The sequence below is a fragment of the Carlito syrichta genome, unplaced genomic scaffold, assembly GCF_000164805.1.
Source record: "Carlito syrichta isolate Samal-C Ts95f unplaced genomic scaffold, Tarsius_syrichta-2.0.1 Scaffold296499, whole genome shotgun sequence".
NCBI classification, from domain to species: domain Eukaryota; kingdom Metazoa; phylum Chordata; class Mammalia; order Primates; family Tarsiidae; genus Carlito; species Carlito syrichta.
The window spans coordinates 491,960-507,170 of NW_007240595.1; the positions used below are offsets into that span (position 1 = coordinate 491,960).

General features: G+C 43.9%; 1 protein-coding gene across 1 annotated transcript in view; it reads left to right on the forward strand.

The window, feature by feature from the left end:
* SCUBE2 (signal peptide, CUB domain and EGF like domain containing 2) overlaps positions 1-15,211 on the forward strand; it is a 98,013-nt gene that overhangs the window by 53,725 nt on the left and 29,077 nt on the right. Inside the window, exons 12-18 of the mRNA XM_021710650.1 lie at positions 2,090-2,206; positions 4,141-4,263; positions 4,708-4,824; positions 5,057-5,143; positions 6,860-6,964; positions 9,654-9,809; positions 10,209-10,415. Of these exons, the coding sequence (XP_021566325.1) occupies positions 2,090-2,206; positions 4,141-4,263; positions 4,708-4,824; positions 5,057-5,143; positions 6,860-6,964; positions 9,654-9,809; positions 10,209-10,415 (912 nt within the window). The remainder of the gene's footprint in view (positions 1-2,089; positions 2,207-4,140; positions 4,264-4,707; positions 4,825-5,056; positions 5,144-6,859; positions 6,965-9,653; positions 9,810-10,208; positions 10,416-15,211) is intronic.

Below are 15,211 nucleotides of genomic sequence, written 5' to 3' on the forward strand. Positions count from 1 at the left end.
CAGCCTTCCAAGTAACCGGAATTATAGGCATGCGCTACCACGCCCAGCTGATTTTTTGATTTATTGTAGAGATGAGGTCTCACTGCCCAGGCGGGTCTTGAACCTGCGGGATCAGGCAATCCACTCACCTCAGCCTCCCAAAGGCACGGGATTACAGGCTGAGCCACCGAGCCTGGCTAGCACTTATTTTCAATGAGCAGACTTTGATGCCTGGGGAGAGAAAGGGCAGTGAGGGAGGGAGGACGTTATGGGGAGGGGATACTAGTTTATTCTTAGGCAGGATTTTAGACCCCTTCTCAAACGCATCCTTCCCTTATAAAGGGTGCAGCAAGGAGACTTCTCTAGGTAGCAGTTATTGTTGGCATTAATAATGGTTTTGGGTGGTGGAAGACTTTTATATTTTTAGATGAGGGATATGTGGGAAGAAGCTCACAGGAGCAATGTGCTGTCATTTATTCCTGCTCCATTTCTGGGACTATGGACGGCCTAACTTATTTTGTTAGAAATCTCAGAATTAAATCTAAATCAGAATATAATATCTGATTTCACTTCAGATAATAAAGATGTAACATTATCCCTTTTTTAAACTTTATGATGTGAATTGGGTTCTTCTTCTTCCTTGGTTTGTTCTTCCCAATACATAACTTGTCAGGCAGTTCAAGTATATTCTCCTTTAAATTCAGTAAGTTAATTCTAGATGATCGTTATGTGGTTTTCTTCAGATTGACCTGGAAAGCAAATTTGCTGTTCCACATAATGTTTCATGATGTATAGAGCAAGCCATACTGGTTAAGCTGTGTAAACACATTAAAAAGGAATTAGAAAAGTGATCTCATTATTTTTGGCAAGGCAAAAGCCCATAGTGAGCAGCCAAAGTCAGCTACTGAACAAGTCCACTTTCTCAACAACTGGCTGATATTAATAACAGATTTCATAAAATGGCATCAATTACTAGGGAAGAAACTGACTTTTTTTCATTTTTTACTGATCAGTCTTGGTAAAACAAATATTTGCCCAGAACAAATTTGTTGAAGAAATTGCCAGGATTTCTGAGAAAAGCTAGGGATAAAGAGGTTTGCAAGAATTTGCCCCTTTTTATTTCACTTTTCATTCCTCCTTTTCCTTCCAGATATTTGTTTTTTATTAACACACTTTCTCATGGCACATTTGGTCTTGAAAAAGTGGTCTAGGAATGATCTAGTTGGCTTCCACTGCGTGCTGCACTGGTCCTGGTTTATCCATTTGGAGACGCAGGTCATAATTCTGTTAAAACCCTCCAAAGAGTTCAGGGAGTGAAGCACTAAAATTCTAGCCTACAGGAAAGATGTGAGGGCCAGACCAGGGGAAAAGAGATGATAGACAAATGCAGCCTCCAGAGGCTGGTTTGCCTGGGCCAAAGAGGCTTCCACATGGAACTAGGAAGATAGGGGACACGTGGGACTGGACAATGGCAAAACCAATGCATTGGCCAAGAAGATCCCGTTAAGAGATTAACTGCCAAATTTCAGGGTCTTCTATAGAAAATGACTGAGGATATTAGTGTTCATGCATTCTTTTAGTGCAGAAGGCATTAAAACCCGGGATTAACTGGCCTTTGGGGGCCAGAAAACTAATTCTGGCAAGATCAGAAAGAGATAGCAGATTTACCTCTAAGCCAAGTGTTTTCTCCTTTTAATTTGCCATAGCTTATAAATTACTATTGCTGTTTTTTACCAAAAGCAATAGTAATATGACAATAATAATGCATAGCTAGCACCTTATAGTTTATAAAACCCTTTAGGGGTATGTAATCTCATTTGACTTCATTGAAATATTTAAAATTGCTTAGCCAGGCATATACACATGGGTGAGTGAGGCCAGCTGAGCTTTTAGGCAAGTGCAGTTTGCAACCGACTGTGGAGATAAGGGTCCTGACGGTAAGTCTACTTACTGAGGGCTGCTCAACACGTTCCTTAACACGAGTGAGGAGAATGGAGAGAGGATTTTTTACCTGGTGTTTGTTGTTTTTGTGGAACTGATGTTTATTATAAACCTCTTCTTCACTCTTCTTCAGAGTTGGCTTCAGCCCCCTCTCCCTTTACAATTACAGATGTGGACGAATGCTCTTTGGATAGGACTTGTGACCACAGCTGCATCAACCACCCTGGCACATTTGCTTGTGCTTGCAACCAAGGGTACACCCTATATGGCTTCACCCACTGTGGAGGTGAGCAGACTGCCTCTCTGGGATTAGGAGGGGGATCAGGCTGGGCCTGGAGTGGAGCAGGGCCCACCCCTGAGGTTTATTTTCCTATACTGGGATATGAAAGGTGCATTCCAGTCCCTGTATCATAGCAGGGAGTCCATCAACTCATGGGAAGTGTCTGCCAAAGGAAATCTCCCCACATGTATCCTTTTAACCCATCGAGTGTGAAATGAAGCAGAGAGAGGAGCTAACCTCTTTCAGCTGTGAATTTTTTATTGACTTGCGGTTGAATCCAGAGAGTGGGAGGGTCTCTCAGGAGCCCATACTTTATCCGTTGGCACTTCCCAGCAGGTAGTAAAATCACAGTCCTCAAAGTGGCTTGGCAGGGCACCAACCAGTTCTGAGGCCTTGCTGTGCATAGGAACCGGCTGCAATGTCTTGGTCTGAGCCCCACAAGTAGGTCTTTAAACTGGAAGTAGAACCATTGAGTTTATCTTTCCACTCTGTGCCCATGAGGCAACATATTTTCACATCTCATAACCTTATGGTCAAGCAGCCTATGGCATCATTCAGGTTTGGTACCAACTGACTCCCTCTCCACTTCCTCTGGCCACCTAGCAGTCTTTGAGAATATAGGTTCAGATTCCAATCCAGACTGTCTGGGGCTTCCAAGGTGATCTTCCTTGAGGATCTGTAGGATTTGGGAACCACTGGCCTAAAGACTTCCTGCCCAATTCTGTGTCTTGTGCTTAATAAGAATGGATAGTGGTGATTTGCTATAGATAGTGTTGTCTCCCTTCTCCTTTTCTTTTCTTTCTTTTTTGAGTCAGAGTAGCTCCAGGCTGGAGTGCAATGGCACACTCACAGCCACTGCAGCCTTGACCTGCTGGGCTCAGGCGATCCTTCCACCTCGGCTTTCCAAGTAGCTGGGACTACAGGCAATCGCCACCACACCCAGTTAATTTTTTGATTTATTGTAGAGATGATGTCGTGCCAATTTGCCTAGGCTGGTCTCAGGGGTCAGGTAATCCTCTCGCCTCCACCTCCTAAAATGCTGGGATTACAGGCATGAGCCACTTTGTGTCCGACTCTCCTTTCCTTTTTTTTTTTTTTTTTTGAGTTGGAGTCTCAACTCTGTCGCCCAGACTGGAGTGCAGTGGCTGCTCCCAGCCACCGCAGCCTCGACCTGCTGGGCTCTGGTGATCCTTCCGCCTCAGCTTTCCGCTTAGCCGGAATTACAGGTGCGCGCTACCACACCTGGCTAATTTTTTGATTTATTGTAGAGATGAGGTCTCGCCTGCCCAGGCGGGTCTCAAACCCGCGGGCTCAGGCAATCCACTCTCCTCAGCCTCCCAAAGGCGCGGGATTACAGGCTGAGCCACCAAGCCCAGCCCTTTCTCCTTTTCAACACTTCCTTGGCATGGCTACAGACATACTCTTCCCAGTTCATCCTGAAACCACAAGGAAATGTACACTTAGTACAGGTTTTTGGGTTTAGGTTGAGATGCCTTTCACCTGGACTCAGTCTCAGGTTGATGAGGATTAGTGCATGCCACTTCCCTCCTCTGTACAACTGTGTAGATGGTTAAATAGGGAGTAGATGGTTAACTTGGTCTATGTCCCTTGGTGGGTCGCTCAAGAAGAAGGCAGAGTTTAACATTAGAAGCCTGTGCAGTCTGGAGATCTGAAAGTAGAGTGTCCCTAATGGACAAGAATGGAACTTGAGATGGCTCTAGTGAAGGTAATGCTAGGAAACTCACGGAGTGGGGAGTGGGGAGCGGGTTATGGAGTCAGCTGGAACCAAGTGCTTATACTAAAGTCAGTCAGTCAGCATCTTCCTTCTGTTTTGTGAGTTTCAATTTTATGACTTCCCTGCTGCTCCTTCCTCAATGGAGGGACAGTGTCGGCCCATTCAGTGACAGGCTGCTGTGACAGGAAAGTGTTTTGTTTCACAGATGCCAATGAGTGCAGCGTCAACAACGGAGGCTGTCAGCAGGTCTGTGTGAACACAGTAGGTGGCCACGAATGCCAATGCCATCCTGGGTACAAGCTCCACTGGAACAGAAAAGACTGTGTGGGTAAGGGGCACCGAGGCGCAGACCATTCGGTGGGGATCCCACTGGCCCAGAGACAGTACGGCTCTGTGTGTGCTCCCACATCCGACTGGATTAGGAGCATGGCTGACCATTTCCCCACTGAATTCTCCTCCCCTCAGCCGCAGCAGCCCTTCTTTAAATAGTTCAAAAACAGGAGATACTTTGCAGGATCTTTGGTGTTTCTTTGTGTGTTTCTATGTAGGTTGGAACTTACTTCTGTTCTCCTGGTTGCTTTCTGCATGAAAAAATGGCATCCAAGGGGCTCCTTTACTTTGGTGGGAAATAAGGCCTGGTGGCTGTGTTCTGTGCGGGGCGTCAGCTCTATCTTCTTTTCTTGGGGCCTTTGGTGCATGGTACTCAACCATCCTTGTCACACTTCGAAATGTCCTCCTGTTTCTGTAAGTGTCTATGTTTTGTCCTGTCTAGAAGTGAAGGGGCTCCTGCCCACTAGTGTGTCACCCCATGTGTCCCTGAATTGCGGTAAGAGTGGTGGAGGAGACAGGTGCTTCCTAAGATGTCACTCTGGCATTCACCTCTCTTCAGGTGAGTGGGGCCCAGTTCCTGGGGCAAGTCCTCATGCCAGGGCCAGGCCTCCCTGGCCTCTTGGTGTTAGATTTCCTCAAAGGGCTTCCATGCCCTCGACCAGATGCCCCTGACCACCATGCTTTGAGAAGTTTATGCTTTGAGATCCCATAGGGTGGGGGGTGATTTAAGCTGCTGTAGGATAGCCTGTAACCTTGCTTACACATTTGACAATCCACATTCTGTCTGTCAGGACTGCAAGAGGCCTACTCTGTCACCTGCGGCTCTTCCTCTCCTCTCAGAAGCAAACAGCAAAAATCAAATGACTCTGCTTTTAGGGGTAATTACCAAATCTGTGGGTTCTCTCTGGGTCTCACTGTGTTCAATGGGCTTCATTCATGGGGTGCTGTTCCTGGATGTTGGCTTTGTTTTCTTTTCTCTTAATCTTCTTGATGCTGTGGACATGTTACAGAGTGTTCCTGCTTGCAGGCCAGTGCCTGAAATCTGACTCACCTATGTAACAGATACTTACTGGGTGTCCACTGTGTGCTAGGAGGTGCCATGGTCATCCCTGGTGGGTCATGATACTGGGCAGAGGCCCACAAAGCTCTGGGATGAGGAGGCTTAGGTCTCCTGAACTCCCTGTACTCCAGAGCACCTCAAAGGCCCACCAGGGAGTGTGCCTGGAGCACATGGTGTGGATGGACCTAGGCCCCAGGTGAAACAGGAACAATAGGGATTTTATCCTAAAAGAGGGGTCCCAACCCTTTCCTGTGTGTCAAAAAACAAAGCATGAAATCCAGATTTTTCTGGAGGCTGTCTTTCCAGACATAGATACCTTTGTAATTATCTGAATGAGGTCCATGTTACATCTTGATGTCCATATTACATATATGAGCAAAGCTAGAGACCCAAAGCAAGACAACAGCAGCCTGCATGTATTGACTGGCTAGTTCAAATATGCCAGCCCACTGTATTAAATGTATTAGCTGATTTAAGCCATTCTAAAACCTCTGGGGCAATTTTGCTATTATCCTTATTAACCAAATGAAGAAAACGAGACCCAGAGCCATGAAATAACTTACCTACAGTGATTCAAATAAGAAATAGAGAAACCAGGATTTGAACCCAGGCAGTCTAGGCCTGGAATCTTAATTACTATCCTTCTCTGCCCCTTTTGTCAGATGTTTGGATTCAGCCAGAGCAGACATCATGGTCTGTTTCACCAGATCCCTCAGTGGTGGTTTCTTGGTGGTTTAGGCTACCCTAAAAGTGGACAAGCAAATAGCTGCCAGTTATCCAGTTCTTACTATGTACCAGACAGTGCTAAATATTTTTTTCTTTTTTTGTATGTGGGTTATCTCATTTAGTCCTCATAAAGCCTGGTAATGTAGGAAACTGAGACTTGGAGAGATTAAGTAACTTGCTCAAGTTATTACCACAAGTCAAAGAGCTGGAATTTGAATCTAGGTCATTGTCTTCAGCCTAACATATGGTTAAGACTGACCAACCCTGGGAGGAGAACAGAATTTTACATTTGAGGCTCTCAAAGTAGGGCCCTCGCCTCCTCACAGACCCTGGAAATCCTAACCATGTTTAGTGATGTGCCATGTTTGTCTGGAATGGTCACTCCCTCAGCCATGTCCTCCCAGAACAAACTTGTTTAGGAGCATCTGCTCCTCACCATTTTCCCAGATAGTTATATCTAAGTTTGTACCAGGGGATTCTGGCCTTCTTTCTTAGGAAGGCACAACAATGCCCTCCTCTTGTATCTCACTGTTGAGGCTACTTTTTGACCCTCTCTTTGTTATATTTGGACACTAGATTTATCCCTCACATGAGGGGATAAGTGTAACTCTGGAAAGCTCCTGGTATTCCCAGTTCAGGGTAATGGGTACTCCATGATCCAGACCTTTTTTGGCCTCAGGGTAAGAAAGGGGGTCAGGGTGTGCCATGTGTGATAGGAGTTGGCTAATGGACAGCTCATCATCACCCAGCTGGTGTTCCCATCCCTTTGCCTCTGAAGGTAACATCTCTCACTTGTTTCTTTCTGAAGATGTCGTCATCATCAGGACAAGTGTAACCTTTAAGCTAAATGAAGGCAAGTGTAGTTTGAAAAAGGCTGAGCTGTTTCCCGAGGGTCTGCGACCAGCATTACCAGGTATGAAATCAGATGGCTGGTATAGGGAGCTGCCTGCATGTGGGAAGGGGCCTGAGCGAGTCAAGCTGGAGATTTGTGGGGAGCCAGGGGTTGTCCAGCTGATCTAAGCACACTGCAGATGGGATTGCACCATTCAGAACCTCCAGGGAGTCTCATCACAAGAGGAAGAAGATCCTAATAGAGCACACTGTATACTTCTGGGGTTGTGCTTCAGGGCTTCCATTGCAAGGTGCAGTTGGTGAGATTCTGAGGAAACCTGTTAATTCATAGGAGTCAATAAGGGCTTCAGATGAATTCATAATTTTTGATCATATTGGGTTAAATTTTCTAGATGTTAGAGTTTGCCTGATATCTAAGCCAAAGAAATGAAAAAAGGTTTGGCTCAGAAAGGATCACTTTGATGAACAAAGATGTAATATCCAGCTTTCCTGCTGGGTCTAGCTTTTGGAAGTGGTGACTCCATTGGCTTCAGCAGAACAAATACCATCCAAGTAGAACTGGCTTTATTGAAAAGAGTAGAATTGAACCCTCCTCTTTCTTCCCCAGCTCACATTTCCAGTATTATTTCATAGAATACACTTGGAGGTTAAAAAAAATAAAGATCAGGATCTATGTATTAGGGAGGCGTCTTTCCCCAGTCTACCTTCTAATAAATCATACAAAAAACCCCCACTTATATTGCCTGCTCTAATCACTTTTGACTATTTTAAGTAAGTTAGTATCTCTGTTTGGATGTAATATTATGCAGCTTTTTTTTTTTTTTTGAGTTGGAGTCTCACTCTGTCACCCAGACTGGAGTGCAGTGGCCGCTCCCGGCCACCACAGCCTCGACCTGCTGAGCTCTGGTGATCCTTCCGCCTCAGCCTTCAAAGTAGCTGGAACTCAGGCGCGCGCTACCATGCCTGGCTAGTTTTTGATTTATTGTAGAGATGAGGTCTCGCCAAGTTGCCCAGGCGGGTCTCGAACCTGCCTGAGCAATCCACTCACCTCAGCCTCCCATAGCGCAGGATTACAGGCTGAGCCACCGAGCCCGGCTTATGCAGCTATTAATTATTTGTTTTCAAGGAAAATGTTCTTGTTAAAATGCTGAGATGAATCTAATGCAATCCAATTGTGTAAGAAAAAAATCTCATGAAGAAACAAAAATAAAACTCAACATATCATCATTAATGGTTGCATCTGAGTGGGAAGATGATGGGCGATTTTAATTTCTTTCCCTTCATTTTCCAAATCCTCCATGGTGAGAGCATTTATACATTTAGATCTCATGGGGCAGGAAGAGACATTATTTAAAAAATAAGTTGGGAGCCGGGCTCGGTGGCTCAGCCTGTAATCCCGCGCCTTTGGGAGGCTGAGGTGAGTGGATTGACTGAGCCCGCGGGTTCGAGACCCGCCTGGGCAGCGAGACCTCATCTCTACAATAAAATAAAAAAATCAGCCGGGCGTGGTAGCGTGCGCCTGTAATTCCGGCTACTCGGAAGGCTGAGGCAGAAGGATCGCCGGAGCCCAGCGGGTCGAGGCTGCGGTGGTTGGGAGCAGCCACTGCACTCCAGTCTGGGTGACCGAGTGAGACTCCAACTCAAAAAACAACAACAACAACAACAAAAATTAGTTTGGTATAGTTCACCTAATGGGATTGTATCAGTGTATCATGTTAACATTAGAGGAAACTGACTGAAGGGTCTATGGGAACTATTTGTACTATCTTAGCAACATTTCTATACATTTAAACTTATTTCAAAATAAAAAGCTTTTAAAGATAAACATGGAAAAATTGAAAGGGAAAAAGGTCTGTTTAGTTTAAGATTTGAAGTTAGCCTTTTGGAAAAGTAAGATAGCTCTTTAGGGGATGAATAGAGAGGAGATTAATTTGCCTCCTTCCTTTGGCCCCTGATGACCCGTTGCTGTGAATGTCTTATGTTAAAGAAGAATGTGATACAGATAAAACTTCAACAAAGTAAGATTTGGATCAAAATCAGAGACAGATTAATTGAGAGGGTGATATGTGGACCTGCTCTTTGGTTAAGGTTAACAAATTCACTGAAGGGGAGACAGCCGAAGTCAGGAGTAGCGATGTGCAAAGCTCTGTCTTATGCAACACTTCCACTCTCATCCTAGATATCTTCATGATATTGTTTGGTTCTGTTGATTCTTTGTGTCATTTATTGCTCCTGGTTATTTAAAAATGAGACATCACTGCTAATGTGCTTTCCCTTTGGGTTGGAATTACTCCAAGGTCAGTTTGCTTGAAGCAGGAGTTGCTTTTCTTTCTACTCTTGTGCTCATTTCTTGTTTGACGCCTCAACCCCTGCTCGGTACATCACAGTCCAGCTTTAAGAAGACAAACTGTGAGAACATGAGCTCACCTTAGCAAACCATCAGCAAGGAATGCAAAGCGACCCCCAGCTCTCACCCCCTACATGCATGGCCAGTCAGAAACTTCTAGCACTTATCCGCAAAAAGAATTTTCAAGAGCTTAATTGTAAAGTTATATAGGAGGCAAAACTTGCTCTTCAAAATTAAAATGTCATCATACTCCAAGCTGAGGGCTTACAATGCCTTGGCATCTGGAGTTAATCATTTAGTCCCTTGAGAGTTGTTTTAATGAAATGTTTACTGAGCTCTAGCAAATGTTCAACTGAGTGCTTTGCCAGGATTTGGCTTTCGATAATTTTGTTTCTTCATACAGAGAAGCACAGCTCAGTAAAAGAGAGCTTCCGCTACGCAAACCTTACATGCAGCTCCGGCAAGCAAGTCCCTGGAGCCCTCAGCCGACCAAGCGCCCCTAAGGAAATGTTTATCACTGTTGAGTTTGAGCTTGAAACTAACCAAAAGGAGGTGACAGGTTGGTTTGAAAATAGTCTACGTTGCCAGGCTTCTCACAGCTTGCTCCTTATTTCTTTGCCTTTCACTTTTGTCATTCTTGGGAGGAAAAAAATTAGTGCAAACACAGAAGTATCTCCTGTTTTTTTTTCACCCCCAAACTAAACTGAATTGGTTTGGAACCCGATGATTTCCCCCACTTCATAAAAACCAAAGCTATTTTTTTGGTCAACAAATTTGTGTTTGAATCGAATGCTGCCCAGCCTGTTAGGTGTGCACCTGCAAGTCTCTGCCCATTTGGTCCTCCAGGTCTCTCCCCATTTGGTCCTTGGGGTGTTGGTGGGTCCTGCAGTTGATCTGGCCGTCATCACACACTGCAGCCTGACCTCCTCTTGCACTGCTGTTCCTCTTGTTTCTGTAGCTTCTTGCGACCTCAGCTGCATTGTAAAGCGAACAGAGAAGCGACTCCGGAAAGCCATCCGCACACTCAGGAAGGCTGCCCACAGAGAACAGTTTCACCTCCAACTATCAGGCACCAACCTTGATGTGGCTAAAAAGCCTCCCAGAACATCTGAACACTGGGCAGAATCCTGTGGAGTGGGCCAGGGTCATGTAGAAAATCGATGTGGTAAGTGGCCTGGGACATTCTCCCTGACAGAACTGTCTTGGGCTCTATAAACACCCAGGACTACCAAAAGCAAGTCTGGCTTATCTTCCCTTCTCATGGCTCACTCCAGAGAACACTCTGGACAATCTTTCCCTTTAAGTAACTGTTATGGTGGCGTCTGCCAGGCCTTTTAAACCTGGAGTCCCCTGGGGGACTGAGATTAATCTCATTCGCCTCTCTGTTCTCAGCACCTGGTATATAGTACCTGCCTGTGGTGGGCACTGATAGAAATATTTGTGAACTTGAGGGACAGGAAGGAGGGGGCAGGGTTGATGAGAAGAGGGAAGGTTGCCCTTTAACGGTCCTAAGGATGGTAGTCTTCTCTGGCTGGGGTAGGATTGGAACCTTCTCCACACTCCATTATCATAGTGCCTTTATCATCTCCCTCTGGCTTGACCAATGGTGGCAATGAATAAACTCCTGTCCTAGTTTTGTGCAGAAGCAAAGCTAGGGGCTTGCTCGATTGCCTTATGAGATCTCTGAACATCGGCCCAGGGCTCCTAGCAATGTCAATTCCATTGCATGTTGTTGTTTTTGTTGTGTGTGTTTCAGAATTCAATTTGAGCCCTGGCACTTGAGTGGTATCAATTCTGCCTTTCAAAGTGGCAAGAGGTTCCAGGGCAAGAGGTTCTAGGGTGGTCGGTTTAGAGATTTGTCACAAGAGGTTGTTCTGGATAATGATGGGAGACTCCACCTGAAAAGTCTTAGATGAGGATTTGGGATTGCTCTTTCTGGTAATAATGTTAATGATGTATTGAGTTCTTATCTGTTACAAGCAAAACACCAAGCCCTGTGTCTGCATTATCTAATTTCATCCTAACAGTAACCTGACCAGGTAACAGTGAACAGACTGAAGTTCAGAGGGTCAAGTTCTTTTGCTCAAGATCACATTGATGGTTCCAAAGCCTGTACTCTGGTCCCAAGAAAGGTGACTTTCAATAACCAGACCCATCCAGAGTAAACCGATGTTTTTTCTGAAGTGTCAGTAGAATCATGAGTCCCTAGAAATAAAGCGTAGCTAAGGAGTAAAAATTAGCATTTCTGAATAAGCAAAGTTGAATCCAGGGGAACTGTTTTCAGAGAATTGTCAGCAATATCCCCACAGCTCAAATCCGTTGCTTTGCCAAAACTTAGTGAAAATCAAGTGTAAAATCAAATGTAACTGTCCACAAGGGGCTGTTTTCCAGATAGTCTTGACTTTTATTCCAGCTGATTCTCTTAAAAAGAAACAAAGAAAAAAAGAAAGTTAAAAACAACCCAGCTGGTTGATTTAGTCTCATTTAAAATTCGAAGAGTTCCAGTTTCCACACCAAAATAGTGGTGAGAGTTGGCTGTTGCTGCCCTACTTTCTGGGGTGAGTTGCAGAAACTGTCAGGGCAGCCAGGCTGGTCCTCCTTCTCTTTCTCAGGGGTAAATTACACCCCTCTCCCATCTGCTATAGTGTTGGAGTAAGGCCTTGTGAGCTCACCAGGGAGTCTTTGTGACCGGTTAAGAAATCAGGAGAACCCGGTGTCAAGGGCTCTGTGAACTAACTCCCAGTAAGAATATTAGTAATACCACCATGGGTGTGCTTCTGGAGAATAAAGGCCCAAGGATAAGGAGCAGGAGTTACTTAACAGAGTCCTCATGACCATGACAACTTATGAAAGACGCTCGGGAGAGGGTTTATATATCTGCTATGGTGGGTAAATGTGTCCCTGAGATGCTTGTCATGTTAAATTAGGTTTCATGTGTTTCTAGGGGAGGCAATGTGTCTTGTCTCAAGAGCTCCCTCTAACAGTGGATGAATTTTGTCCATATGGGACCATATCAGATTCACCTTGCCTGACAACAATGTTGAAGATCTTACCATGTAGAGAAAACAGCACAAGCAATTACCAGTGACATTCCTTCTTTCTGATGGAGGGAGGAAGTATTTATAAAGAAGAGTCAGATGTGTTCATTAGAAAGGTTTTTCACCCGGCAGGCACATGGCATGCATAAGTCTCAGTAAGGGATAAGTGTGTGTGTGTGTTTTATCTTCCTGGTCTATATCATGGTGCTAGAACTTCATAAAGACCAGGCTAACTGGTGTTTTCTGAACTCTGGGTGGTATACAGTAGAGATAAGCCTAGGGTAGATCTTTTTAGAAATTATTTTCAGTGTCTACAGAAAGGAGTCCCCCCAGAGTCACCTGGAAGGCGAGATGGAACCATTATGTTTATCTTTTAAAATATTTTAATTTAGGTTTTTAATTTTGTTGTAGAGATGAGGTCTTGCTATGTTGCCCAGGCTGGTCTTGAACTCCTGGACTCAAGCTATCTTCCCACTTCGGCCTCTCAAAGTGCTGGAATTACAGGCATGACCCACTGCACCTGGCCCTTTAATTTAGTTTTTAATGACAAAAGTGGTGCATATTTCAAAGGTAACAGAAATGTATACAGTAGAGATGGAAGTTCTCCCTGTGGTTCCCCAATCTCACTGCCCAGCAGTAATCACTGTAATAGTTTGCTGTGTATTCTTCTACATCTGCTTTTATGTGCATCTAAAACTGAAATTTTATTCATCCATTTAATAAATATTTATTGAGCACCTACTGTGTGCCAGGTATGAGTCTAGATACTGGGGATCCAAAAATGAAACAAACAAGCAAAAATCTCAGCCCTCATGAAGTTTACAATTTTAGAGGAACAAGGTGATAAAAATATGGAGAACAGGCTATCAGGGAAGTGGAATAGAAAGTGTTAGGGGCAGCTAGACGCAGTGTCTCACACCTGTAATTCTAATACTTTGGGATTGAGATGGGAGGATTGCTTGAGCCCAGGAGTTCAAGACCAGCCTAAACAACACAGTGAGACCTTGTCTCTAAAAAAAATATCAAAATTAGCCAGGTGTAGTGGTGTGCACCTGTAGTCCCAGCTACTCAGGAGTGTGAGGCAGAAGGATCGCCTGAGCCCAGGAGGTTGAGGCTGCGGTGAGCCATGATCATGCTACTGCACCCCAACCTAGCATGGTGTCTTAAATCTGTGGTAATTTGGATTTCTTCTGAGAGCATCCATATTCTTTACCTATTTTTCGATTGCACTGTTTATCTTTTCAATATCATTTTTTAAAAAATAAACTTTAAAGTCTCAAGTTATGCCAAAGAAAATAATCTTTTCTGACCAAGTGATACTCTCTGACTCAAAAAAAAAAAAAAAAAAAAGAAAGTATTGGGCTGAGGAGTACTCCCCTATGGAAGGCCTCATTGCAAGTGTCACTTGGGCAGAGAAGCAAAGGACAGGAGGAAGCAAGCTGTGGGATATCTGGGAGAAAAGAGTTGCAGGTAATGGGAACAGCAAGCAGGATAATTCTGAGGTATTGGAAGGAAGGCCAGAGAGCTGAAGGAGGGAAGGAAAGAAGGAGGGAGGAAGAGAGACCAAAGAAGTCAGAGTAGTAGCAGAGGGAACTGGAAATCAGTGAGGACTCTGACCCTGAATCTGAGTGAGAAAGGAAGCCAATGAAGGGTTTCAAGCAGGGGAGTGACAAGTTTCTGAGTTATGTTTTAGAGGGATAACCATGGCTCCTGTGTTGAAAATAGACTGCAGGTTTATGTGTGAATGAAGAGATTTAAAAAATATATTTATCAATATAATTTAAATCGTGCTATGTGTTTTTTTTAAATAGTTATAGAACAGATTAAGGGTGTCTCTCCATGCTAATAGAAGAGTGACCTCATTTCTTGTTCAGCTTACTGGATTTGTTTCAAGACACCAGTATTTATTAGCCTTACTCCCTTGGACATTGATTAAGTTATTCCTAATTTTTCTCTTACAAGCAATGCTGCAGTGCCTTTCATGCTTTGGGCACATGGCCAATATTTCTGAAGGAGAGACTTGTAGAAGTACAATGGCCAGGTCAAAAGAACATGCATATTTAAAACTTTAATAGATACTACCAAATTACCCTCCAAAAAGACCATATCAACATATACTCCTTCCAACGTTGTATTTAAAAAATTCATGGCTCCACATCCTTGCTAACATGGATTATTTATCATTGGTCTTTTTAATTTTTGCAAATATCATAAGCAAAAACTAATAAAGTCATTTCAACTTATTTTTCTTTGATTATTAGTAAGACAGCATGCTGTCTTAAATCTGTGGTCATTTGGATTTCTTCTGAGAGCATCCATATTCTTTGCCTATTTTTCCACTGAACTGTTTGTCTTTTCAGCATCATTTTTAAAAAATTAATTTTAAAGTCTTAAGTTATACCAAAGAAAATAATCTCTTCTGACCAAGTGTAGTCTGTATTATCATTTTTACATAGCAAGTTCTTATTAATTTGGCATTTGGGGACTTTGGGGACAGTCTGCTCTGCAAGTGACCTTTGTACCATCTGTGCTCAATTTTAGCAAGATGGCAAAAAAAAAAAGTGATTAAATTCTCCAAGGAACAAATTCCTTAAACTCTATAGTATTTCATAAAGTCCTTCATGTCAAAAGAAAAATTAACTATGCCATGGATTCCTAGCTATTATACTTTCATAATACCAGCTAATAGATAAATTATTTAAGAAATATACTTGACAGCTGGGCTCGGTGGCTCAGCCTGTAATCCTGCGCCTTTGGGAGGCTGAGGTGAGTGGATTGCCTGAGTTTGTGGGTTCGAGACCCGCCTGGGCAACTTGGCGAGACCTCATCTCCACTATAAATCAAACACTAGCTGGGCATGGTAGCGCGCGCCTGTAGTTCCAGCTACTTGGAAGGCTGAGGCGGAAGGATCAGCAGAGCCCAG